We start from the raw sequence: 26,004 nt of genomic DNA, 5'->3' as shown, positions 1-26,004 counted from the left end.
TTATAAATAGTATATTATTTCATAGTTTAAATTTTTGTTAATTTTCATCCAACAATATGATTTAAAGAACTTACGTTAGTGCATATATTTAGATATGCGCCTCATAATTGCTGCACAGTAACCTGTGGAATAATACCAGATGGAAGTACCATACTATGCAATAATTTCTTTATTGATAGGCTTTTGTTTCCAATTTTATTTTATCTTTATAAAAATACTGTTTATGGTTATCTCAAATCATGCACAAAAATAAAATCCAGGTATAACAAAGTACTGTGACAGTGGTTCATTTATTGCCTCTTTGCTCAAAATCCTCCTTTCTTTGATGCCCTGCAGAAAATGGAGCTGGGCCCTTTAAATATTTCTCCATTGCCAGCTTGCACTATATTAAATTTTGTCAGCAGAAGAGGCTGAAAGATATTTCAAGAGAAGTCACTCTTCCTGGTTTCTGTGGCTTCTCCCAACAGGGTCCTTCAACATTAGGCTCCTGCAGTCCAGGTGGTTTCACTAGTACCAGGCTCCTACAGTACCCATGGTGGCCAGCAGCTCCCCCCATGCCCTCTCCTGGGGTGATTTCATAACCAATTCCCTTGGGCAGTACACCTCCCTATGTACCCTAGAATGCTAGGGGGTGGATGTCCTACAAGTTCGGAGAGTAGATATCCAGCAAATTCTGTAGATAGGGTGCCACAGTGATTTCTCTGTCACCCAGTGAACCAAGGATCTAACAAGGTCTAAATATTCTCGGTCCAGGGGGACGGGACTAGTGAGGGGGAAGGGAGGTGGAAGGATATGCTTTGTCTCAGCCCTAGGGATTTAGAGCTGCTATTCGTATGTTATTTAGGGGTCTCTTTACATCTTACAAGCCAGTCCCTTGTTGCCTGATCCCCAGGATGGTTAATAATAAATTTCCTACTACAGTTACTATGTTACTATGTAATGTCTATCTCTACAGGGATTCACATAATTGACTACGATTATACACCTAATCTCAAGATTTATAATCTTCACATGCTTCCATATGGCATTATATTAAGCTTAATTATTTTGAGCAGTTGTCTCAATGTTTTCCAGAATGATATATCTGCATTTAGTTTAGGTCACATGCACTCAGTTTCTTCATTAAACAGAATAGTATATGATTCTGTCAAGTTCAAATCCACAAAAATGTACCTTGAAATTAAAAAAATTAAATGGGAGTTCCCATTGTGGCTCAGAGGATTAAGAATCCGACTAACATCCATGAGGATTCAGGTTTGATCCCTGGCCTTGCTCAGTGGGTTAGGGATCCAGTATTGCCATGAGCTGCGGTGTAGGTTGCACGTGTGTAGGTTGTAGGCGAGGCTTGGATCTGGCTTTGCCATGCCTGTGGTGTTGGCCAGCAGCTGTGGCTCCAATTTGACCCCTGGCCTGGGAGCTTCCATATGCCACAGGTGCAGCGCTAAAAAGAAAAAAATAATAAAATTATTTAATGAAGGAAAATCAGCTAGCTTCCATCATACATTTTAAGAAAATGAGTAATCTTCTTTTTTGGTCGTGCATATGGCATGTGAAAGTTCCTAGGTCAGAAATCAAATCTGCACCATAGCAGCGACCCAAGCCACTACAGTGCAATGCCAGATCCTTAACCTCTGTGCCACAGAGAACTCCAAGAAAATGAATAATCTTAATGATCCTGAAAATTGCTAAGAAAAGCCAAAACAATCTTATAAAAATGGGCACATTGAACAAATTAGCCAGTAAGCATATGAAAAGATGATTAGCTTTATTAAAAAAGAAATGAGATCAGATCATCAATGAGATACATTTTTCACCCATCAGGTCAGCAAAATAGCTAAAGACTGAAAGTGTTAGCTAATTTTCTCCGGAAAAGCAGATCCTGGAGTTCCCGTCATGGCTCAGCAAAAACAAATCTGGTCAGCATCCATGAGGATGCAGATTCGATCCCTGGCCTTGCTCAGTAGGTTAAGGATCCGGCATTGCCGTGAGCTGTGGTGTAGGTTGCAGACATGGCTCCGATGGATCCTGAGCTGCTGTGGCTATGGTGTAGGCCAGCAGCTACAGTTCTGATTCGACCTCTAGACTGGGAACTTCCATATGACATGGGTGTGGCCCTAAAAATCCAAAAAAAAGAAAAGCAGATCCTCACACACTGTTGGTGAGAATATTCATTGGTACAGCCTTTTAAAAGGGCAAATTGACATTATCAAAAATATTGTGCACTTTCATAGAGCAATCCTATTTCTAGAAATATATCCTATACATAACCTCAATAATATGCTTTACTTCGTTAACTTTTTTCACATTTTAATGTTTCAGAAATTAAATTATGTCACAGTTTAATTGGCAGCATTCTTTTTCTTTTTTGGTGGCATGTAAAATAATGATGCTTCTTAGACTGGGTAGTATCTTAGAGTTTATGGATTATAGTATAAGAAAGGGCATTTTACTGAAGCATTTTCTGTCTTAGCTGAAAACTAGAAACAATCCAATGTCTGTTAGTAGGAGACTGATTAAACAGAGTAGAGCAACAGCTATACCATGGATGCTCTACAGCCCTTACAAAGAATAAGGAAGGCAGCATGCAAATAGGACCATGATATATTTTAAGATGTTAAGTTATAGATTGGAATGTGGGGGGGAAAGGATGTAGGTGTGTGCACTTGGGCATACATCTACACATGCATAGAAAATCGTTTGTTGTTTTTTGGTTGTTTTTGTTGTTGCTGTTGTTTTTGTCTTTTGTCTTTTTAGGGCCACACCATATGGAAGTTCCCAGGCTAGGGGTCCAATCGGAGCTACAGCTGCCGGCCTGTGCCATAGCCACAGCAACACCAGATCCAAGCCACACCTTCGACCTACACCACATCTCACGGCAACGCTGGATGCTTAACCCACTGAGCAAGGCCAGGGATCAAACCCGCAAGTTTATGGTTCCTAGTCGGATTTGTTTCTGCTGCACCACAATGGGAACTCCAGAAAATCGTTTTTAATGATTCAATAATTTCATTAATTTGATGTTAGGAAATTTCCTGGAAAGAAAACATGAATCTGTTCAGAAAGTAATCACAAGCAGAGGAACGTAAAACGAATTCACCTTTGTGCTGGCCCATCCCTTGCCCGCGAGGAAAGCCATGACCAACGTGCAGAGTCCTCCAGACCCAGGAAAACCAAAATACGTGCTGCTAAACACAGCCAGCACTGCCAGCCCCAGGACCAGGTACGCTCTCTTCCATACGAGCTTGTCCTTGAGGAGAAAAGGGGCTGGTTAGTGCAATTATTTCAGACAACTGATTTCTATTTATTGATTTCTCCATATTCAGGACTTGGTAGGAAATAAAAATGTCCTTTGTCTGTGCACATGAATGCATGATATAACATTTACTTTCTTTTCCTTAGTAAAAATAGAATTAGCCCACGTACAAATGTAGGTTCCTCTCCAGGGATGCCAGTTATTTTTCTCTGTAGTTATCAAAGCAGAATTTTACAGCGCTAAATGGAAGAGCAGGAAGAAGCATATGGGCTTTGGAGTCAGACAGACCAGGGTTAAAATTCTCTCTTTTACACCATGGGCGTATGCAGTTGGCCACATTACTTCCAAGCTTCCGTTCCTTCTTCCTGAAAGCAGTTACATCACAGGGATTCTGTCAAGGCTAAAAATATATCTCTACTATTTTGAGGCGCTTTCTGTTCACTCTTTAATGTGGTGCTCTCCTGGTTTTTCTTTCTAAATCCTTGAGTACCAAGAAGCTTTAATAGCCTCTAGACTGATAGTAGTGTTTTGTTATTGTTGATTTTTGAAGTCTAAGAAATGCGGACTTTTTTATTTTTACTTTTCCCTGTTCAGCCTTTTAAACTTCTTGATCACTTTAGAAGGAAGGCAGGACTTAAGAAATCGTGACTTGGAGGCATGCAGGCTCTGGCCTGGGTTACCTGAGTTCATTCCCAGGTGCACTGCTTTCCAGCTATATGACCTTGTTTAACTCACTTCTGCCCAAGCCTCATTTTCCTCATCAGTAAAAATGGTCATATTAATAGTATGCTCTTCAAGTGCTATGGTGTGGGTTGCACTAGATCAGCACTTTCCAACAGAACATTCCGTGACGACGGGAATTTCTGTATTGGCACTGTCTATGGAAATGTCCTTTATCTGCAACGGCCACAGGCAGCTAGTGGCTGCTATACTGAATGAGAGCACGTTATTGTACTTACAACATACTTTATACACAGTAAGCACTAATATGTAAGCTACTATTTTTCTCTTTCTTTTGCTGTTTAATTAGAAAATTTTATAATTTTCTTTTATGCATCTATAAAATCTTCTATAGACAATCTCACGTGGAGCTTTTTGGAGCACATTAAAATTCAAACCAACATACATTCTGATAATGTTAGTTCTACTTTAGTTAATTTCTTTCTCTGTGTGTGTGTGTGTGTGTGTGTGTGTGTGTGTGTGTGTGTGAGATTTTGCCTTTTCTAGGGCCGTACCTGTGGCATATGGAGGTCCCCAGGCTAGGGGTCTAATCCGAGCTGTAGTTGCTGGCCTATGCCAGAGCCACAGCAACTTGGGATCTGAGCTGCATCTTCGACCTTCCCCATAGCTCATGGCAATGCCAGATCCTTAACCCACTGAGCGAGGCCAGGGATGGAACCTGCAACTTCATGGTTCCTAGTCTGATTCGTTAACCACTGAGCCATGATGGGAAATCCTACTTTAGTTAATTTCTAACTACATTCAAAATGCTCTGAAATCTCAAAATAATGCCAGTTCTCACAGGAAAAAAAGACTTTCATGTGATAATTCTGAGAGACTTAAGTGGGTAAAGGAGAATAAAACCTTTTTTTTTAATTAAGATATCATTGGGTATAGTGAAAAACTTTGATATCTTTGGTGAGAAATATTGGACTATATTACAACGACATGTTAAGGTCTATCTATTTGATAGTATTAGAATCTAAGGTATTTTGATACTGTAGAAGAATTTAAGGTATTTGGATACTTAAAAAGGTGGGGGGCCCAAAAGCCATTTTATATTCTGATTTAGTTGAGTACTACGAATAATAATAAAAACAAATAAAATTTTAAAAGACACGTATTAGTTTAGAATTGATATTATCTGTTTCACAGTGAAATTTGAAGTATACAGAATACAGAGAAAAAAATTCCAGGACTGCATTAAAATCTTATGTATCCAGCCCTTTTCATAAACCCTATGGACAGCACCGATATTGCAATTAGCAGTATTAAATTGGGGGCCCATTCTTCTAAATCACATACTTCACATCAGCTTTCAGGGGTGTTCTAGAATGCTTCCCCAATGACATTTTTTTATTTTTTCATTTTTGGCCGCCCCACGGCATATAAAGTTCCCAGGCCAGGGACCAGATTCAAGCCATAGTTTCAACCTAAGCCACAGCTGTGGCAAGGCTGGATCCTAAACCCAATGTGCTGGGTTAGGGATTGAACCTGCGACCCAGCACTCCCAAGATGCCTCCTATCCCACTGTGACACAGTGGAAACTCCTCCAATGACATTTTAGAGCATGACTTTTCCACAGATTATTTATTTTACCTGGTCACTGCTTGGAAAATACTGAATAAAAAATCCAAGAAGGAATCCAGCTGCCATCCCAATTACAACCTCCAAAACTCCCTTGAGGACATTAAAAACTGTGGAACCTTAAAAATACATAAGAAGAAAAACTTCAGACAGAATTCTAAATCCATAAATACACAGCCTTTAATCAACAACATAAAGCGTCTGATTTACATAGAAGGAAAAGTTCATAGATATTTCCTGCTCTCCACATTCTTAACTATATGTGAGTTAGAATGTCTCACATATAAAATGGGCTTATATTGAGAAAGATATGTATATTGTATCTGTATATTGGAGATAAATTTCAAAACTAGCATAAGCTATGATTTGTGTATCTTTTCCTTGTTTACTTCAGTATGTATCTACTTTATTACTAAAAAATATGAAAGATTGGCACAACACTGTAAATCAACTATAATAAAAATAAAATTTCATTATTGTAGAAAAAAGAAAATATGAAAGATAAAATTCATGAATCAGAGCTAATATGTTCTAATACATTATATGCATAGGCTAGGTAAATAGATCTAATATTCAAATTACCATTTAAGAGCTTGATTTTTTTTTTTTTTTTTTTGTCTTTTCTTGTCTTTTTGCCATTTCTTGGGCCGCTCCTGCGGCATATGGAGGTTCCCAGGTTAGGGGTCGAATTGGAGCTGTAGCCACCAGCCTACGCCAGAGCCACAGCAATGAGGGATCTGAGCCGCATCTGCGACCTACACCACAGCTCACGGCAACGCTGGATCCACAGCTCGAACCTGCAACTTCATGGTTCCTAGTCGAATTTGTTAACCACTGCACCACAACGGGAACTCCGAGAGCTTGATTTTTTAATAATAAATGCACATTGATCTTAGTACCTCTAAAAATGTCTAGAATGTAGTAACTTAAGAATTCGGTAATTAAAGTCAAGACTACAATGAAGGTAGGGGACTTACCCCTTCTCAATGTTATTTCTAAGAGTAAATCTGAAAACAAATTATTTTTTTAATTTTCTTTAAAGTATTGTTGATTTACAATATTGTGCCAATTTCTGTAATACAGCAAATTAACTCAGTTACACACACACACACACACATATATATACATTCTTTTTTTTAAATGTTATTTTCCATCATAATCTATCCCAGGAGATTGGATATAGTTCCCTGTGCTATATCCTATAATAAGTAGGACTTTATTGTCTATTCATTATAAATGTAATAGTTTGCTTCTATTAATCCCGAACTCCTCGTCTATCTCCCTCCCCTCCCCCCTCCCTGAAAACAAATTATTTTTGAAATTGCTCTTGGAATAATCTTTATTTGTTGCTTAGCTTCTTTGAAATGTAATATAGAGGTAAGTAAACTATTCCCCCATGCTGCCCCATCATAGCAAACAGAATATCAGAAATTTTAATTTCAAAAAATCTTTGTTAGCACTTTGTGCAGAAAATTATACTGAAATTGTCCAACATAAAAAACCTTTGCTCACACACCGGTCTAAGAAAATATTACTAACGACTCATGTTGTTTCTTGTTACTGTAGTTTTACGTACAGAATTTGCCACAACAAAGTATGCCACTTTGGCATAAGGATTATTTTGAGCTGAAGGCAACTGGGAAAAAAACAGATAAAGATAAGCTCTCTGCCTTCTGCCTATTTGCTTTTAAAAGCAGGACCTGAATATCAGGAAGGACAGAAGTCAACCACAGACGGAGCGGAACCCTAATCAGCCCAGGGACGGCATCAGAGGAATGTACTTATATAACCACCTTCTAAAACCAGCTCTACCTTATCTAACAGTAGTTTGCTCATATATTTGCCTCTCCACAATTTGTTGCCTCTAAAAGCTCAAAGTCCTTTTCCTTTGTCCAGCACTGCTCTGTAAAAGTATCGTTCTTTGCTAAAATGCTATACATAACCCCCAATTCTAACCACCCCTCTGAGTTACTCATCACGAGTACTCCTGTGTATAAATGTGCGCACATGCTAATAAACCTTTTCTCTTGTTAATTTGTCTGCTCAGCCTGATTTACAGGAACCCAGCCAATGAACCTGAGAAGGGTAGAGGGGAAACAGTTTTTTCCTCCCCTACAGTTTCAGTCATCTCTTATTTAAAAAAATAATCACCTCTGCAGTAATTTTGCTTAGCTAGGAGAGCTCTCTGTTAGGTAATGGTGTGAGGGTCAAAAGCATCTAGCTGTGGTAGCGGCCTATGTCTCGAGTAAATAATTTTTATAAATGTGCAGGAGTTCCCGTCGTGGTGCAGCGGAAACGAATCTGACTAGGAACCATGAGGTTGCAGGTTTGATCCCTAGCCTTGCTCAGTGGGTTAAGGATCCAGCGTTGCTGTGGCTGTGGTGTAGGCCTGCAGCTATAGCTCTGATTAGGCCTCTAGCCTGGGAACCTCCATATGCCACAGGTGCGGCCCTAAAAAGACAAGAGACCAACAATAACAACAACAAAATGTGTAGAAAGGAGCTAATTAGTTTCAGTCTCTGACATAGTAAAATTGTTTAGAAAAAAAAAAAAGATTTCTTGGGCCCTACTTCTGAACTTCCTAATTCAATAAATCTAACAGGGCTTGGAATCTATATTTATTTTCTTTATTGGCAACCTGAGCTGCTGCATTGACAATGCCTGATCCTTAACCTGCTGTGCCACACGGGAACTCACTAGGGAATCTACGTTTTAAAGAGACACCTGGGAGTTCCTGGTAACAAACCTGACTAGCATCCAGGTTACTAGCATCAGGACGTGGGTTTGATCACTGGTCTCAGTCTGTGGGTTAAGCATCTGGCGTTGCCTCAAGCTATGGTGTAGGTGGCAGATGTGGCTTGGATCTGGCGTTGCTGTGGCTGTGGTGTTGGCCAGGAGCTACAACTCCGATTAGACCCCTAGCCTGGGAACTTACATGTGCTGTGGGTGCGGCCCTAAAAAGAAAAAAGAAAGATAGATAGATAGATAGACAGACAGACAGACAGATAGATGAAAGAAAGGAAAAAAAGAAAGAAAGAAAGAAAAAAAGAAAGAAGAAAGAAAGAAAGAGAAAGAAAGAAAGAAAGAAAGAAAGAAAGAAAGAAAGAAAGAAAGAAAGAAAGAAAGAAAGAAAGAAAGAAAGAAAGGAAGAAAGGAAGGAAGGAAGGAAGGAAGGAAGGAAGGAAGGAAGGAAGGAAGGAAGGAAGGAAGGATGGAAGGCAGGCAGGCAGGCAGGCAGGCAGGCAGGCAGGCAGGCAGACAGACAGACTCCAGGTGATTCCCATCCAAAGACCTGAGAGCCACATTTAGTGGGGCAGGGCAGAGGGTATACAGCATTGGTGACAGGGAAGCTTCTCCAAGGGATCCACGGCCCACACCCTCCCCACGCAGACTCTCCCAACTGTGCTGCACTTCTCCATCTTCTGTGATTCTAACACGCAAACGGTTGCTCCAAAGCCATGGTTTCCATTCCCAGAGGTTGTAATTTAATTGGACGAAGGCAGTGCCTACTTGAGTACTTTTAAGTAAAAACTCCCCAGGTAATTCTAGTGTGCAACTGAGGCTTGAAAGCCAGGGTTTTAAAGGTATGTAACAGTAAAACGGTGGGAACGTAAGTTTGGACACGTATAGCCGAGTTAGAAGAGGCAAAAGTGTAGATGTGACTTAATAGGGAATAGGCAATCCTCAATGGTTCTCAAATAAGAAATTAATATTATGACAGCCATGTTTTGATAAGATTGATTTACCAGTGACATATGGCAGGGTCTGAGTGTCAGGCAAGTTGAAGGCAATGGGGAGAGAGAAAGTTCTAGGTGATCAGCAGAAATCACATATAATCCAAAAATGGGAAGACACCTTCAGCAGGGTGAGGAGACTGAAATTCGTGATATTCTGAGAAGGTGCCTTCTCACTAAATTATCTGAGGCTAAACTTAAGCTTCAGTTACATTTTGTCATTAATATGAAACTGCAAATCTCTCTCTCAATCTTGCACGTGGATTAAAAAATGAACTTAAGTTTATGCTGCGCCAAAGGAGAGTAAAGATACTGAATAATAGCGAGAGAAAAAAAAATGCCTTGAGTTCTTTTTTTATGACTACTAAAAACATAATTCATCCATTTCAAACACTTAGTATGTATTAAAAAGATACCCATTAAAATCATTGCTGCCATTACCTGTAAAATGCTGAAACTCTTGCTATTTTAGAAGAGTGCTGCTCCTTCCACTTGGCCTGATGTCTTTGCACTCATTGAAAACCTACTCATCCCTCGTGTGGTGTCTCCAAAATTAAATGTTCCCAGAGGCTTCGGCAGAAGCTATTTTAGCCCTTCTTTAAACTTTGCCTCTTTGAATCTCCGCTTACTGCACTTACCAGACTGAGCAGTGTGTGTCTAGGGGTGAAGCGAGTAAACACAGGAGGCTACGGGTCCCTTCTTAGGTATGGAACTAACTCTGGGGAGGTGCTTTCTCTATTTTAATTTCCCTTAATCAGTTATCAAGCAAATACGCCATGCTTGTAACATTATAATCTCCGTCTCTCAAGTGCAAGGGAACAACACATTGTGAATGGATCAGTGTACCTGTGGAAAAGGCCATGCCCAGGCAGGTGTTGAAGCCAGTGATGGCCAGAATGTCATCGAAGCTGCCAGCAGCCATGAGTAAGGTTGGGACGCCTTTTGCAACACCATAGCCTCCTTCTTGCAAAAGGAGCATGGACGGTACCACGACAGCTGGGGATACAGCGCCTACAACAAAACTAAGCAGGCAGTGCTTTGAGCATTTATGACAGTATCTTACTCATTATCATATTGTTGTAGTTCAAATAATCATAACCTCCACTCTTTCAGAGGTTACACTTTTTTTTCTTTTTATGGCTGCACCCACGGCACATGGAAGTTCCCAGACTTCTGGGTGACTTCGTGCTACAGCTGCCAGCCTACACCACAGCCACAGCAATGCCTGATCAGAGCAACGCCAGATCCTTAACCCAATGAGCAAGGCTAGGGATTGAACCTGCGTCCTCATGGATACTAGTTGGGTTCGTTACCTCTGAGCCACAACGAGACCTCCAAGAGGTTATACTTGAGACAACTAGTCTTTCAGATGGCAGCAAAACACCAAACCAGAAACACATACACATAGGCCAGTTCCACAGAATGCTTTTTCAGAGTGTGGCCATGGATGACCTGTGTTAGAACTACTTATGTGGCCTTAAAGTGTGTATTTATGAGTGGTATAGAAGGCCTAATGGGGCGAGGCCTTGGGAATCTGCCTTTTTTTAAAAAACGAAATATTCACGGTATGAGGTTTGAAAAACAGGGCCATGGACTTTGGGGATGGGAACCCAGTGATGTCAGGCCTTCTATCAGGATGTGACATGTAAAATAAAACAACAGGGTAGAACGAGAAGGCCATAATGACACTGGCAGCGATGCTCGTCCTGGCAGCAGCAGTTAACAGCAAGAGAGCATTTCACAGTGCTTACTATGTGAAGCACTTCACATACAGTGACTAATTTAATCCTCACAACAACCCCATGAATTGGCTATCATCATTATCTTCATTCTGCATATGAGTAAACTGAGGCACAGGGAGATTAAATAACTTGCCAAAGACTGCATACCAAAAAGTTACAGAGCTGGACTTGGAATGCAAGCAGTATGTATAGTTTCAGGGTCTTGGCCATGAGAAGTAAGACGTTCTCATTTCTTGCCTACTTATTAGTACTAAACTCTTACTGGGTGTTTTCATATTTACTTACTTCTCCGCCTCTTTAACCATTAGACAGCAGGGCCACCTAATCAAATCTGTCTGGTGATAAAAGGAGGAAAACAGTGCTGGGTGTTGATCACTGTTGATGCATTTATTATCCTTTCAACAGACGCTAGGTGAGATTGGGCGTCTCCCTGGCCAGCACAGAATCACGTACAGGTAGAAGATGATTATGTCTTCAAGAGTTTATTATAATCACTGCAAAAGCTAGACATAAACTATATACTTATACTCTAATTTGAAGTTATAATATTTATTTTATTTTATTTTTTATGGCTGTGCCCATAGCATATGGAAGTTCTTCGGCCAGGGATTGAATTTGAGCCGCAGCTATGATCTGAGCCACAGCTGCTCCAATGCTGGATGCTTTAACCCACTGTGCTGGGCGGGGCCTGAACCTGCACCTCCACTGCAACCTGAGCCTATGCGGTCGGATTCTTAACCCACCGCACCACGGCAGGAACTCCAGAAGTTATAATATTTAGATTATGCTGGAATAACAATACTGTATTTTCTGATGTCCTCGAGAAAATGCTATTATGCTTTCTCTTGCATGGAATCAGCGAAAGCCCTAAATGTGCATGTTGTCACACAACAAAGAAAACCATTACCCCAGCATAAATCCCCACTGCCATGGTAAACCCATGAGGAAATGGGCAAGAAGAGCAGATGAACACGCCTCCACGAGACAAGGACCCATGGATAATCTTACGCAAACACCCTTCAACTTCTTCAGGGCCTGAAATATAAAAACAGACATCCTAAAATAATTCTCTAAGGATATGCAGAGATTGTGATATCAAGTGCTTTCGCTTCAGTCTTCAGACCATGTCTGGATCACCATACATTTTCCAGGTATGTTCCACTTAGAACATCCAGTGTTTTCAGTGTTTTAGAGAGAGCTTGTTTAGTCCTCATAGCAGCCCTCTGGTACAGGTAATATTATTATGCCCGTTTCATAGATTGTGCATCTAAAGAGGCACAAGTAAAAGCAATTTGCTTAACGACCATGAAATGAATGACTTGTGGAGCTAGGTTTGCACCCAGGCAGGCTGCTTCCAGAGGCTGTGCTCAAAATACCCACACTGGCTGTTTTAATCCTCGCAGTTTTAGCTTGACTTATCATTTGTGGCCCCCAAATGAGGCTTGGATGAAAACCTCCATCCCCAAGAACATTTGTTCCTACATTCAGAACATACAGGGGAAAAAAGCACTAAAAAACCTTGTACTTGAGATTCATTCTCTATACTAGGCAGGTTCCCGAGCCAGTAATTAGCCCTAAGCTATAGGGCTTTCACACAAAAAAATACAGTGTGTTCTTTCTCATGACCATTATTTGTAACTATGGCCCATACCCCTGTCAGAGAAAGCAGCGGGGGTGGGGGTGGGGGCAGGGGGAGCCCTGTGTTTGGTGCTGTGCCCACGCAGTAACCCCGCCTTTCTCCAAGCAAGAGCGTGGGAACATCTGGGGAGCGTCCTGCATGAAATAGGTTCTCTTCTCTTCTTGAGAAAGTAATGCACAGTGTTCACCTCCATTTCCCAAAGCTCAGTGATTGGAAATACTGGCAATAGTGAAGGAACAAAATTCTTAGTTGACAATGAGAAATGTGTTACTTTGTACATTTGAATCAAGCCCAAGGCCAGCGCGGACTAATATGACAGAGAGGGCAATGCTTCTCAAAGCCGAAGACCACTTGTGCTTGATCTGTATGTTATCACTGATGACAGGGATATTTCTGATGAGAAACCCAGCAAGCAGCATGCCTGGAATGAAGAAGTCAAACAACTCTTTATTAGTTTTCAAATACAGAAAGCAGGTTTTGGCACTTTAGCTGTAAAAGAGATTCCCTATAATCCCAGGAACCACCTCATTTTTTCACTCAGTCCTTAGGTGAAATTAAACTTTCAATTAAAAAATATAAAATACAAATTAATTAAAGTATGATAAATTAGAGAAGCTAATACAAGGCTTTAATATACAGATAAGAACAATAGATTAGGAGCTCCTGTTGTGGGCTCAGTGGGTTAAGAACCCAACTAGTATCCATGAGGATTTGGCTTCGATCCCTGGCCTCACTCAGTGGGTTAAGGATCCGGTGTTGCTGTGAGCTGTGGTGTAGGTCACAGATGAGGCTGGGATCCCACCTTGCTGTGGCCGTGGTGTAGGCCAGCAGCTGCAGCCCTGATTCAACCCCTAGCCTGGGAACTTTCATATGCTGCAGGTGAGGCCCTGACCAAAATAATAATAATAATAATAATAATAATAATAATAATAATAATAATAAATGCTTATGGTAAAATTAAAAATTACTGTAAAAATTAGTGTAAAGTATCAAGTACATGCCCTCTACCGACTGCAACTTTTGACCTTCATTCTTCAAAAGTTCCACTGTTAAGGATTTTCTATGCCCTTCCAGAAAGTTTCTATACCTATTTAAGCATGCCTCTGTGTATGTGCATTTGCGCTCATGCATTCTTCTGTGCTAGACACAAATGGGAGCACATTTATATATTTTTGTGTAATAGTTCCTCATTTATATATCATAAATATATCCTCCATACATCCTAATCTATATCCAATGAAGCACATATATATTTATGTCTTATTTTTTAATAGTTGTGGAGTTCCCACTGTGGTACAGTGAGTTAATGATCCAGCTTGTCTCTCTAGCATTGCCGGTTCAAGCCCCAGCCTGGTACAGTGGGTTAAGGATCCGGCATTGTCACACCTGTGATAGAGGAGATGTGGCTTGGATTTGATCCCTGGCCCAGGGAACTTCCATATCCCATGGGCGTGGCCGAAAAAGGAAAAAAAAAAGTTGCAACGGTATCTGATTGTTTGGAAGCATCATAATTTTGGAACAAATTAATGGACTTTAAGATTTTTTCATTACAGGAGTTCCTGCTGTGGCACAACAGGATTGGTGAGATCTCCGCAGCACCAGGACACAGGGTGATCCCTGGCCTGGCATAGTGGGTCAAAGGATCTGGCGCCGCTCCAGCCGCAGTATTGGCTGCAGCTGTGACTAGGATCTGATCCATGGCCCGGGAACTCCAAAAAGGAAAAAACATTTTTTTCATTACAAACAGTGCTCAAATGAGCATAGTTCATATATCAAGTGTTTACTAAGTGCCTACAATGTGCCAGATCCTTCCGATACCCTGCTAATACAGAGGTGAGCTGGACCAGCATGATATCTATACATATGGAGCTTACCTATTTGTAGGTTTATCCAAGTATACCCACAAGACAATTCTTAAAATGGAAATATTAGGTCATAGGGTATAGGCATATTTCATTTTCATAGATACTGATGAATTACCAAGTTCCAAATGCTGCACTAACCCTATATTTCATTAAGACGTCAACGATTCCTTACTGAAACTTAAAATGTGGATTTAAACTAGTCCTAAATTAATTGTAGCATATACCTACTTGAAATCAAAATATGTTAAGAGTTTCTTTTGGAGTTTTGGGGGGGAAGGGAGCATTTTCCTGTTCCCCGAATGAATGTGAAAACAATTTCCCCAGGACCCAGTTTCCTTTGCCGATGGTCTGGGCTGATGAGGCCGCTTGACATCACTTTGACAGGTGTCCCCTTCTTGCTTCTGTGCCCATGTGCACCTTGCCCGTGGTTGTGAGGGAAAGAGCATCTTTGATAGAGGAGTATTCTTCTTGATTTGTATTATGGAAATTTTTTCAATAATAATCTGCTTCAAAAAAATTTAGGAGTAGACGAAATAAAATTGACCAAGTACTGATAACTTTTGCATATTTAAAAAGGTTTCCACAACACAGACTAAGAAGAAATGGATAATGCTCCTCTATTAAGGACCATGTTCTTTTCCCCATGATCAAGGGAGGCTCTCATGGGCTCAGAAGTAAGAAGGGAACATCCAAATCAAAATCACGTGGCCACATCAGCCCAGATCATTGGCAAAGGAAACTGTTCCTGGGAAATTGTTTTCATGTTCATTTGGGGAATAAAAAACTCTCCTTCATCCTCCACTACCAGCAATTATTTCAATGAACTCTTGAAAATATAGAACAGGCAATCAGCACACACACTCAGCCTTAGCAAGTCTTTATGGATTCGGATGTTTTGGTTTTGGATACTGGTCCTAATATAAGAACTGCTAAACTTTTTCCTCTGTCACAAGTGCGATACTACAAAAAGGGCTGGAAAGATACATCACCATGTGAGCTTTCAGAATAATTTCTGTTACCCCAGGAGAATTCATGTGATCTCAAAGCCCAAGCCTGTACCACTTGGCAGTATGGTATATTTTGTTTGTTGTAATAATAGGCATGGAATGGAAAAAAGGAAGAGATATAAAGGGCATTCTCATGGACTCTAGAATAGCAGTCTCAGCTTAGGTTGCACTTTGGAATCACCTGCGGAGCTCTGAAAAATTCTGATGCCCAGGGTACATCCCACATCAATTCATTCAGAATCTCTGGGCATCAGCTTTTTTAAAACTTTCCAAGGTGCTTCCTATACATGCAGCCATGTTTCAAAACTTAAGATCTTGACATGGAGAGGATGGTCTTTGAGCTTATTAGAAATGAAGAATCTCAGGCTCCACCCCCATATCTCCTTAATTAGAATCGGCATTTTAACAAAGTGGCAAGGTCATTTTTCTGCACGGTGAAGTTTGAGAAGCATTGATTTAGATGCAGGAGTCAGCAACTATTTTCTGTCAAGGGTTATATAAGAGACACTTTAGGGGCCACAGAGTCTCTTTTACAACTTCTCAATGATGGCACTGAGGTGTGAAAGCAGCCAGAGATAACATGTGAATGAGTGAGCAAGGGTGTGTTCCAATAACGTCTTATTTACAAAGAGAGGTAGATGGCCAGCCCTTTATCACAGCATACAGACATATTTAGGAACGACTCATTTTAACAATCATTCAATTTATAACTTTAGAGGACAAAAAGCGCTCGATAAATAATATGAATTAAGCCAAATAACTTTATAGTTTTACCTAAAATTGAAAACTATAATTGAGAAAGAGTGCATGGTAAGATATAAATAACTATTTCTTTTTATATTTAGTTACAACTGATGACCATAAATTTAAAAGCAAGTTAACTGTGGTTGATGTTAGCCAATATCGATGGTCCTCACTAATATGAAATAACAGGAAAAAATTTTTACTCAGGAAATGTGTGTAAATATATATATGCAGGTGTAAAAGATATTTAACTTTTAAATAAAATGTAATGATTTATAAATCTGTGAGAAATGGACAAAGAATGCCTTCTGTGGTATAATGAAAACGGTAATTCTTTGAAGAAACATTAAAGATACAATGCCCAGTTTTAAGACTAATTTTCATGTGTATCATGTTTGGGCAGTTCTCATGGCCTCTGGAAGAAAATTTCTGGCTAAATTTTTTTTTTTTTTTTTTTTGGTTGTCTTTTTGCTATTTCTTTGGGCCGCTCAGCGGCATATGGAGGTTCCCAGGCTAGGGGTTGAATTGGAGCTGTAGCCACCGGCCTACACCAGAGCCACAGCAACTCGGGATCTGAGCCGAGTCTGCAACCTACACCACAGCTTACGGCAATGCCAGATCGTTAACCCACTGAGCAAGGGCAGGGACTGAACCCGCAACCTCATGGTTCCTAGTCGGATTCGTTAACCACTGCGCCAGGACGGGAACTCCGTGCCTAAATTTTTTTAAATAAGCATGATAACACAATACATCCAATGGTGTGCTGGTAAATGCTTAACAAGCGGCTTTCCAAAAAATGTGCGTGTCTATTTATGTTTACATATTTATTATAAAATTTACTGATATAAAGGGATGTGTAGAATACAGTTTACAGACATACGACAACCATCACTGTATCCGGTGTTGCTGTGAGCTCTGGTATAGGTTGCAGATGCGGCTCAGATCCTGTGTTGCTGTGGCTGTGGTGTAGACCAGTGGCTCTAGCTCCAATGTGACCCCTAGCCTGGGAACATCCATAGGCTACAGGTGCAGCCCTAAAACCCTCAAAAGCAAAAGGCAAAAAAACCCCAAACCCAAAAAACCATCAATGTAAATTCTATACAGCCAACTGATTCTCACAGAAAGCTTTCATGGTTTTTCATTGCTGATCCTGTATCCATAACTATGGTTGAGTTTAACAATGAATTGACAAAATCGGACTACAAATAAATGCTTGACTACTATTTGGTTTAGCAAAGTCACATCACTGACGACTGAGGATAGTGTCACCATGAATGTTGGTTGATATTTTGTTTATATTAATGAATTGCAAGGTGAAAATGAAACAATGAAAATCCGTGATGGAACTTCACTTGTTTGTCAGCAATACGAATAACTAACAACATATTAACTCCTGATTTGTAGCATCTGCTGATTTCTGTCTTATGGATACATCCGCTGAGAGTTTCCAACACAGTGTTACTGAATGTGGATTTAGGAAGAGAAAGCCAGAGGCATACCATTACATGGTATTTCCACAATCTCAAGAGCACAGATAAGGAGGAAATAAAGTAAAATAATTAGGAAGTGATCGGTTTTGCATACTTAATGGCTCTTGTTTTTAATGAAAGTTTTTTTTATATATTTTAAGTATATATAATTTAATTTAAAAAAACTGCTGTGCATAACAACTGGCTCACTGGACTTAAAATTTTACAATTAGCTTTTAGTTCTAGGACAGCAAATACAGAAATTTTTTTTTTTTGGCCTTTTTTTTTTTCTTTTTAGAGCTGCACCCATGGCATATGGAAGTTTCGGGGCTAGGGCTAGGGGTTGAATTGGAGCTGCAGCTGCCCGCCTACACCACAGCCACAGCAATGCCAGATCCAACCTGTGTCTGTGACCTACACCCCAGCTCATGGCAATGCCGGATCCTTACCCCATTGAGTGAGGCCAGGAATGGAACCCGCATCCTCATGGATACTAGTCAGGTTCGTTACCGCTGAGCCATGATGGGAACTCCAGAAATATTTTATACATACTCCCCAAAGCTTTCTAAACTACTATTTTAAAAAAGAAAACAGGAAGTGTTCAGCACTCACCCAGAAGAGGAGGCAGTGGAGGTAATGTAGGCAACTTAATGAGCCCAAAAAGTTTACCTCCAGTGACGGCACAATAGAATAGAATTATAATCCCAAACAGGTTTCCTCCAGGAAGACATTCACTGCCAGTAATTGACCAAACGACAGCCCACAGAAGAACCACCATGGTAACTGAAATAAACCAAGAGAACTAGTTTCGACCAACAAATGTCATATGCAGGTCATAATATAACCTAAACATTAAAAATACACTGAATATTTATGTATGGTAAAAATACAATATTTATAACCATGTGTAAGTTTGAAGGAACATCAATAATATGAACAACTGTGTAGTCACCAACCACCTTAAGAAATAGGATCTCACCTGTACTTTTGAATCTACCAATGTGCCCCCTCCTAATCCCATCACCCACCTCCTTTCATACTGTCAGAAGGAACCAGCACCTTGAATTTCTTTTTACCACTCCCTATTTTTCTTTATAATTTTACCATAGATAAAATTCACTAGTTAAGAAAAAGCATAATAGTCGCCGTCTTTATCCTCCTCAGAGGAACACAAGCATATTGAACAATCACAGTCTAGGATTTTAGTGCTGCATTGAATTAAACCTCATTGTTTAATTTATTGGTTAAGCCTTGTTTCTTTTCTAGAGTTAATGCTTGTTTAAAATTACTCACATACTTACCTTTTTGGGGGATCATCATCCATATGGCATCTCAAACCTTTCATCTGGGAAAATTATGTTGTTGTCTGAAGTATTTCCTTTAGGAGAGGCATTGCTGTCAGAATGTGCAATCTGTTTTTCTGTCTGAAAACCTTGTGTTCTACAAAAATTGTACACTGAAAATAGAAAGGCTCACGGAAGAAACAAGGCAGGCCACACACAACTCAAAACTTGTGACCAAAGCACTAAGAACAGCAACAACAATCCTAATAAATGTACTGGCACAGTTAAGTCTACCACCATTTGTATCTCCCACAGTCAGCCTCGTCTTTGCAGACTTAAGCTCTGGGACCACTCTTCCTATTTCAAGACAGAGAATCTTAAAAGCAGTTCCATAAAAATCTGATCCAGCTTGTAGCCTTCTCCATCAAACAAGTAATTTGTTGTTCTTTATTTTTTTTAACTAAGGGAAAAGCATCGGCAGCTTCTTTATCCACCTGTGGTTTCATTAGACAGCTTGATGTTGTGGAAAGTTAGCTTTTGAAGCCTCTGGGAAAACAACTAACCGCCTGAAAAGAAGGCACTTCCACAGAGTGCTCAGTTTTTCAAAAGGTTGTATCTTTCAAATTAGTTAAGTCTTTAATTGTAATAAAGTATAATATTGATCTTCTGGAGTTTTTTGCTTTGTTTTTCAATTTGCTTTGTACTTATCTGCTATTGCTTGATGTTAAATGTTAATGTCCAGGGAAAAATTATGTACAAAAATGCAAACTTCATCTTAGACACAATTCCCTATTTACCATCACATATGAACAAATTCATGGTATAGAAACACCCTGTAGCAGAGCATGCTATATTTCTCATGAGGATCTGTTGGTAGCAAATTCTTAGTTTTATTTATCTGGAATTATCTTTATTCTTATTCTTAAAAGATAGCTTTTCTAGGAGTTCCCATCGTGGCTCAGCAGAAACGAATCTGATTAGGAACCATGAGGTTGCAGGTTCGATCCCTGGTCTCGCTCAGTGGGTTAAGGATCCATGAGCTGTGGTGTAGGTGGAAGATATGGCTAGGATCTGGCATTGCTGTGGCTGTGGCTGTTGTGTAGGCCAGCAGCTGTAGCTCCAATTAGACCCCTAGCCTGGGAATCTCCATATGCCACTGGTGTGGCCCTAAAAAGCAAAAAAAAAAAAAAAAAAGCTTTTCTAGGAGTTCTCCTGTGGCTCAGTGAGTTAAGGATTCAGCATTGTCACCACTGCGGCTTTGGTCACTGCTGGAGCATTCATTTGATCCCTGGCCCAGGAACTTCTGCATGCCTCAGGTAAGGCCAAAAACAAAACAAAACAAACAAACAAAACCAAAACAGATAGCTTTTCTAGGTATACAATTCTAAGTTGAGGGTTACTTCTCTGGAGTTCCTTGAAAATATTATTCCTTGATTTCTGTCTTTCTTATTGTTTTTAGGTCTAATTTCAGCTCTTTGAGGGAACAGTTTTTCTTTGGTTGTTTTTAAGATCTTTCCTTCTCTTCAGTTTTCTGCAATTTCAGTGTATGTTCAGGAATGGCTTCCTTTTGTTTTGCTTTAGGTTTTATTTTATTTTTTTATCATCTCTGGAAATTTCTGAATTTCTTCAATTATTTCATTTTCCCCATTCTTCCTATTCTCTTTTTTTCTGGAACTATGATTAAATAGTCACATTCTTGTCTCCTTGCTAACTCTAGCTTCATATTTCCCACCTTTTCTTTGCATACTGCACTGTAGATAATCTCTTCAGATCGATTTGCTAGTTGACCAATTTTCCTTTAACATACTCTGCCGTTTAATTTATCCACTGAGGTTTAAATTTCAATTACTGTCCTTTCTTTTTCTTTCTTTTTTTTTTTTTTTTTTGTCTTTTGTCTTTTTGTCTGTTGTTGTTGTTGTTGTTGCTATCTCTTGGGCTGCTCCTGCGGCATATGGAGGTTCCCAGGCTAGGGGTTGAATCGGAGCTGTAGCCACCGGCCTACGCCAGAGCCACAGCAACACGGGATCCGAGCCGCATCTGCGACCTACACCACAGCTCACGGCAACGCCGGATCGTTAACCCACTGAGCAAGGGCAGGGACCGAACCCGCAACCTCATGGTTCCTAGTCGGATTCGTTAACCACTGCGCCACGACGGGAACTCCTATTTTTCATTCTAGAATTTCAATTTCTTATTAAACTCTATTCATTTTTATAAAGTTATTAGTTTTGTATTCATATTTGCTATTTTCACTTTAATTTCTTTATAGATACTGAAAATATTTTATATTCTATTTTCTGATAATAAAAAATTTTGAAATGTTTCTTTGTGCATTTCTTTGTGATTTTTTTGGCTTGCTTTCCTGCAAGAGCAGGAAACTTCATCTTTGGGAACTGCTAGAGCCTTAGGTTGAACGTGAGTTTTCCTAGTTAGAGCTGACTTTGCTTCTACCATGTGTTTAGATGCTTACCATCTGGGACCACTTTTAGATATACTTTCTGTTTGAGTCTTTTTCTGCAAATCTGGAGAAATTCAAATCAGAATGGAGTTACCCATTTTTCAACGGAGACTCTCCCTTCTCCCAGCCAGCACCACAGTTTAGACAGAGAGGCTTAGTTACTGGTCCCCAAAGGGCAGGTTTACCTCAAATCCACCATCACACTGGGTCCAACTTTGTGTGGCCGAGGGAGAATCATTTCTCCTATGATACTTCTCCCCAGCAGGACAGCCTCCTATACGCTCATGGTTCTCAAATCTCAAGTGCATTGGTGTTTTTCAGAAGCTAATGCAGTGAAAGACAGCTTGAGAGTTTATTTATCTCTCCTACTTAACACTTTGTTTTTTGTGTCTGATGACTTCCTATTTTCTTGACAGATAAAAGGTATATTTAAAAAGACTTAAAATACTGTTTTCAGACATTTGCATTGGCCTAAGTGAGAAAACTCTTCCTTGAGTCTCATCTACATATTGCTAGAGATCAAGTCCAATATTCCATTTTTAAAATCCTCACAGAATTGTTTAAGATTTTCTAGGCTTATGGGGCTATTACAATGAAGCAGTTAAAGGGCTTTCAGTATTTTACAATTGGCTCTAGGGGCTGAAATTTCTAACAGTTCTGTTAGTATAATGGGAAAGCAGAAATTGCCAGCTACTAAATTTTATCACAGCATAAACTTAATTTTATACTAAATTCAGAAAGGCAGAATTAAGAGTTTTCCACTTCAGTACTACTCTAAAAAAAAACAAACAACAACTCTAACTTTTCTTTTCCTTTCTCATATTCAAAATGCAGTTCTAAATACATAGTAAATGTTCATTTATAAGGTTTCTCTAAATCATGTTGAATTCAGTTAATAATTTACTTCTTATCTACAATTTTGGAAAATAGTATTTTCACATGTAAGATTTACTTCTTTTTTTGGTGGGGGGGGGGGCCCACACCCTTAGCATGCAGAAGTTCCCAGGCCAGGGATTGAACCTGGGCCATAGCAATGACAATACGGGATCCTTAATCTTCTGAGCCAGCAGGGAACTTCTAAGACGTATTTTTAAGAAGCATACTTTGTATACTGAATGAGCACAGGAAGGAGTATAGGAAAAAAAAAAAAAAAAAAAAGCAATCTTGTAAGTCTTGGGAACAGAAATACAAGAAAACAAGTGAAAGAAATTTATGTATTGTGAGTTCCCATTTCGCAGGTAGCTTTATGGACAATGATTACAGAATTACAAAATTAGTCTCCAAATCACATCACTCATTTACACCCTTTCCTTAGTGCAGTCTATTATCTGCTATACTGTAAATGTTTTAACTAGAAGTGTGCCATAATTTGAATGGTAAAAGTTTAAAAAAATAATGAAAAGAACAGAATAGGTATTACATTTTCTGTTCCCGTCTCAACTAGTGTATATTTTGGAACCAGGTTTTCTCTACATGTTTATTAAGGTTTGAGATTTTTTATCATGCAGTTCAGAAACTTACCTAATTTCATTAAAAACATATCTACAGCCTGAAGTATAACATATTATACTTGGCTTCCTTTGTCCCAGTTGAGAATGATAACAATGTTTTTCAGAGCTCACAAATGAAATAAGAGTATAAAGGTGTGAGTCTGACTTTTCGTAAACATAACTTCTAGATTAAATGTATTACATTCTTCAATATATTTACATGGGGAGGCCATATACTTACTATAATGACGCTGTCATTCCTTAACACAAGTTTTGAAATAGGCTTTATAGAAAAGTTTTGACTTTTTTCTCCCTTTTCCTGCTCTATTACACACCCTCCAATATACATACACAGCTCAAAAACAAATATAGATCAAAGGAACAGGATAGAAAGCCTAGAAATAAACCCAAGCACCTATGGTCAATTAATCTATGACGGAGGCAAGAATATACAGTGGATAAAAGACAGTCTCTTCAATGAGTGGTGCTGGGGAAACCGGACAGCTCCATGTAAAAGAATGAAATTAGAACGTTCTCTAACACCACATTCAAAAATAAACTCAAAATGGATTAAAGGGAGTTCCCGTCGTGGCGCAGTGGTTAACGAATCCGACTAGGAACCATGAGGTTGCGGGTTCGGTCCCTGCCCTTGCTCAGTGGGTTAACAATCTGGCGTTGCCGTGAGCTGTGGTGTAGGTTGCAGACGCGGCTCAGATCCCGTGTTGCTGTGGCTCTGGCGTAGGCCGGTGGCTACAGCTCCGATTCAACCCCTAGCCTGGGAATCTCCACATGCCGTGGGAGCAGCCCAAAGAAATAGCAAAAAGACAAAAAAAAAAAAAAAAAAAAAAAAAAAAAAAGGATTAAAGCCCTAAATGTAAGACTGGATGCTATAAAACTCTTAGAGGAAAAGTAGGCCAAACACTCTCTGACATAAACTGCAGCAATATCTCCTCAGATCCACTTCCTAGAGTAATGATGATAAAAGCAAAAATAAACAAATGGGACCTAATTAAACTTAAAAGGTTTTGCACAACAAAGGAAACCATAAACAAAAAGACAAGCCACAGAATGGGAGAAAATCTGAGAATGAAGCAACTGACAAGGAATTAATCTCCAAAATATACAAACACCTCCTGCAGCTCAATACCAAAAAAACAAACAACCCCACCAAAAAATGGTCAGAGATTATAAATAGACATTTCTCCAAAGAAGACATATGGATGGCCGAAAAACACATGAAAAGATACGCAACATCACTAATTATCAGAGAAATGCAAATCAAAACTACTATGAGGTACCACCTTATACCAGCCAGAGTGGCCATCATCAAAATGTCCACCAATAATAAATGCTAGAGAGAGTGTGGAGAAAAGGGAACCTTCTTACACTGCTGGTGGGAAGGTACACTGGTGCAACCACTATGGAAAACAGTATGAAGGTTCCTCAAAAAACTAAAAATAGAACTACCATACGATTCAGCAATCCCACTCCTGGGCATCTATCCAGAGAAAACCATAATTCAAACAAAAAGACGCAGGCATCCCAATGTTCATTGCAGCACTATATACAATAGGCAAGACACGGAGCAACCTAATTGCCCATCAACAGAGAAATGGATAAAGAAGATGTAATACATATATACAATAGAATATTACTAAGCCATAAAAAAGAAAGAAATAATACCATTTGCAGCAACATGGATAGACCTAGAAACTATCATACTAAGTGAGGTTAGTCAGACAGTGAAAGACAAACATCATAGGACATTACCTATGTGTGGAATCAATAAACATACACACACACACACTTCCTTTATGAACAAAAATAGCATTATTGAATCTGATCACCTATTTATTCATCAAATTGCTATCAAAATATGTTGGGCTGCCTCCAAAAAACAAATCCATTCCTAAAAGACAACTATATCCCAACCCTAACAACACTCAAAATAGTGCTAAGATAAATTCCCCCTTCCTACTCCTCAAATTTTAAGTATTTGCAGTTCTACAGCAATAAGTGGAACTGAAAATCAGGATCCTGATGGATTCATCTGGAAGTGTAAATTGAGCTGTATTTGCTCAAACATTAGTGGCGTTATCTAATAGTCTTAACAACCAACATTTATGTTAGTGCTTTTCTGTTGACAAGTGATTTCTCAATCATTTTTCTCACTGGAGCCATAACATAACCCTGTGAAATTACTCATATACAGAAAAGGAAAGTGACCTTGGCTCTGCTCTTTCCCTCTTCCTGCTGGCTGCACTGGTGGTGACAACAGCATTCTTGGAAGCCCTATGTTGAAGATGGTGGCACCCTGTTGACCTGGAACCCCGAATGGCTCTAGAGCAGGGCCACCTACCGTTATAAACTGTTCATCTTGCAGTTTTGAAGTGACAGAGAAGTAAACCTTTTTGTCCTTTAAACTATATTATTTTAGAATCTCTCATCATAACAACTTCCTCTTTTGTCCTCTTGGTCTGAATTCATCCTTCCCGTGTACATACCATTTGTTACTATGCTGTCCAGTAAGCCATGTGGTGGGCAAGCAAATGTCTGTCTTATTCTTTGCAAATGATTTGGTTCAGGTGTTGCTTCCTGTTGCATTTTTTCACCGCTATTCAGTAGGTTACTTCCTTCTGTTGGTTCATTTCCATCTATACCTTTGGGGTTCATAATTGTTTCCTCCTGTGTGCAAAGCAATTTAAAAAATTCTTAAATTGCTATACATTTTTATGTTTGCAGTTACTGAATCATCACATCACAAATCAAATTTGCATTGCTAGAATCAAGGCTAACACTTTACAGGGAATCCGCACAGCTTTGTTACTAATTAGTGAATGCTCAGAATGAGAACTATGTGAGGTGTATTTATCACTGAGTCACAATTTGTTGCATTATAAATGCTTGAGTCACACAAAATTTCATTATATTGTTCAATACTGGGTTTAAAAATTAGCCTATTTAACATAGGATTCAAGGCACCAGTTGGTAAATGTATCGAAGTGATTCAGAG

The 26,004-nt window shown here is 39.5% G+C and overlaps 1 protein-coding gene and 1 long non-coding RNA gene across 16 annotated transcripts in view; both read right to left on the bottom strand.

The window, feature by feature from the left end:
* SLC9B2 (solute carrier family 9 member B2) overlaps positions 1-26,004 on the bottom strand; it is a 53,051-nt gene that overhangs the window by 12,386 nt on the left and 14,661 nt on the right. For 9 of the 15 annotated variants that reach the window (XR_014813305.1, XR_014813306.1, XR_014813307.1 and 6 more), the window contains 7 exons: positions 25,496-25,676; positions 18,373-18,543; positions 12,954-13,096; positions 11,944-12,071; positions 10,141-10,316; positions 5,573-5,679; positions 3,098-3,247 (listed from right to left, as the gene is read on the bottom strand). Coding sequence is in view for 10 of the 15 variants with exons in the window: in XM_013989367.3 (XP_013844821.3) it covers positions 3,098-3,247; positions 5,573-5,679; positions 10,141-10,316; positions 11,944-12,071; positions 12,954-13,096; positions 18,373-18,543; positions 25,496-25,676 (1,056 nt within the window). In the remaining 5 variants the exon portion in view is untranslated. Of the gene's footprint in view, positions 1-3,097; positions 3,248-5,572; positions 5,680-10,140; positions 10,317-11,943; positions 12,072-12,953; positions 13,097-18,372; positions 18,544-19,061; positions 19,201-25,495; positions 25,677-26,004 lie in introns of all 15 variants that reach the window. The other 6 variants (XR_014813308.1, XM_084973302.1, XR_014813309.1 and 3 more) reach the window with 4 other exon arrangements.
* On the bottom strand, positions 20,571-25,480 carry LOC146401027 (uncharacterized). The gene is made up of 2 exons (XR_014813313.1): positions 21,205-25,480; positions 20,571-20,900 (listed from the first exon to the last, which is right to left on the bottom strand). It is a non-coding gene; the product is annotated as an uncharacterized LOC146401027 (long non-coding RNA).

This window comes from Sus scrofa, chromosome 8 (genome assembly GCF_054392235.1).
Source record: "Sus scrofa isolate SSC_HxYL_T2T_F1_AM1 chromosome 8, Sscrofa_HxYL_maternal_Yorkshire_Landrace_v2.0, whole genome shotgun sequence".
Classification (NCBI taxonomy): domain Eukaryota; kingdom Metazoa; phylum Chordata; class Mammalia; order Artiodactyla; family Suidae; genus Sus; species Sus scrofa.
The sequence above is the reverse complement of the archived record's forward strand: the minus strand, read 5'-3'. Positions and strand labels throughout refer to the sequence as shown.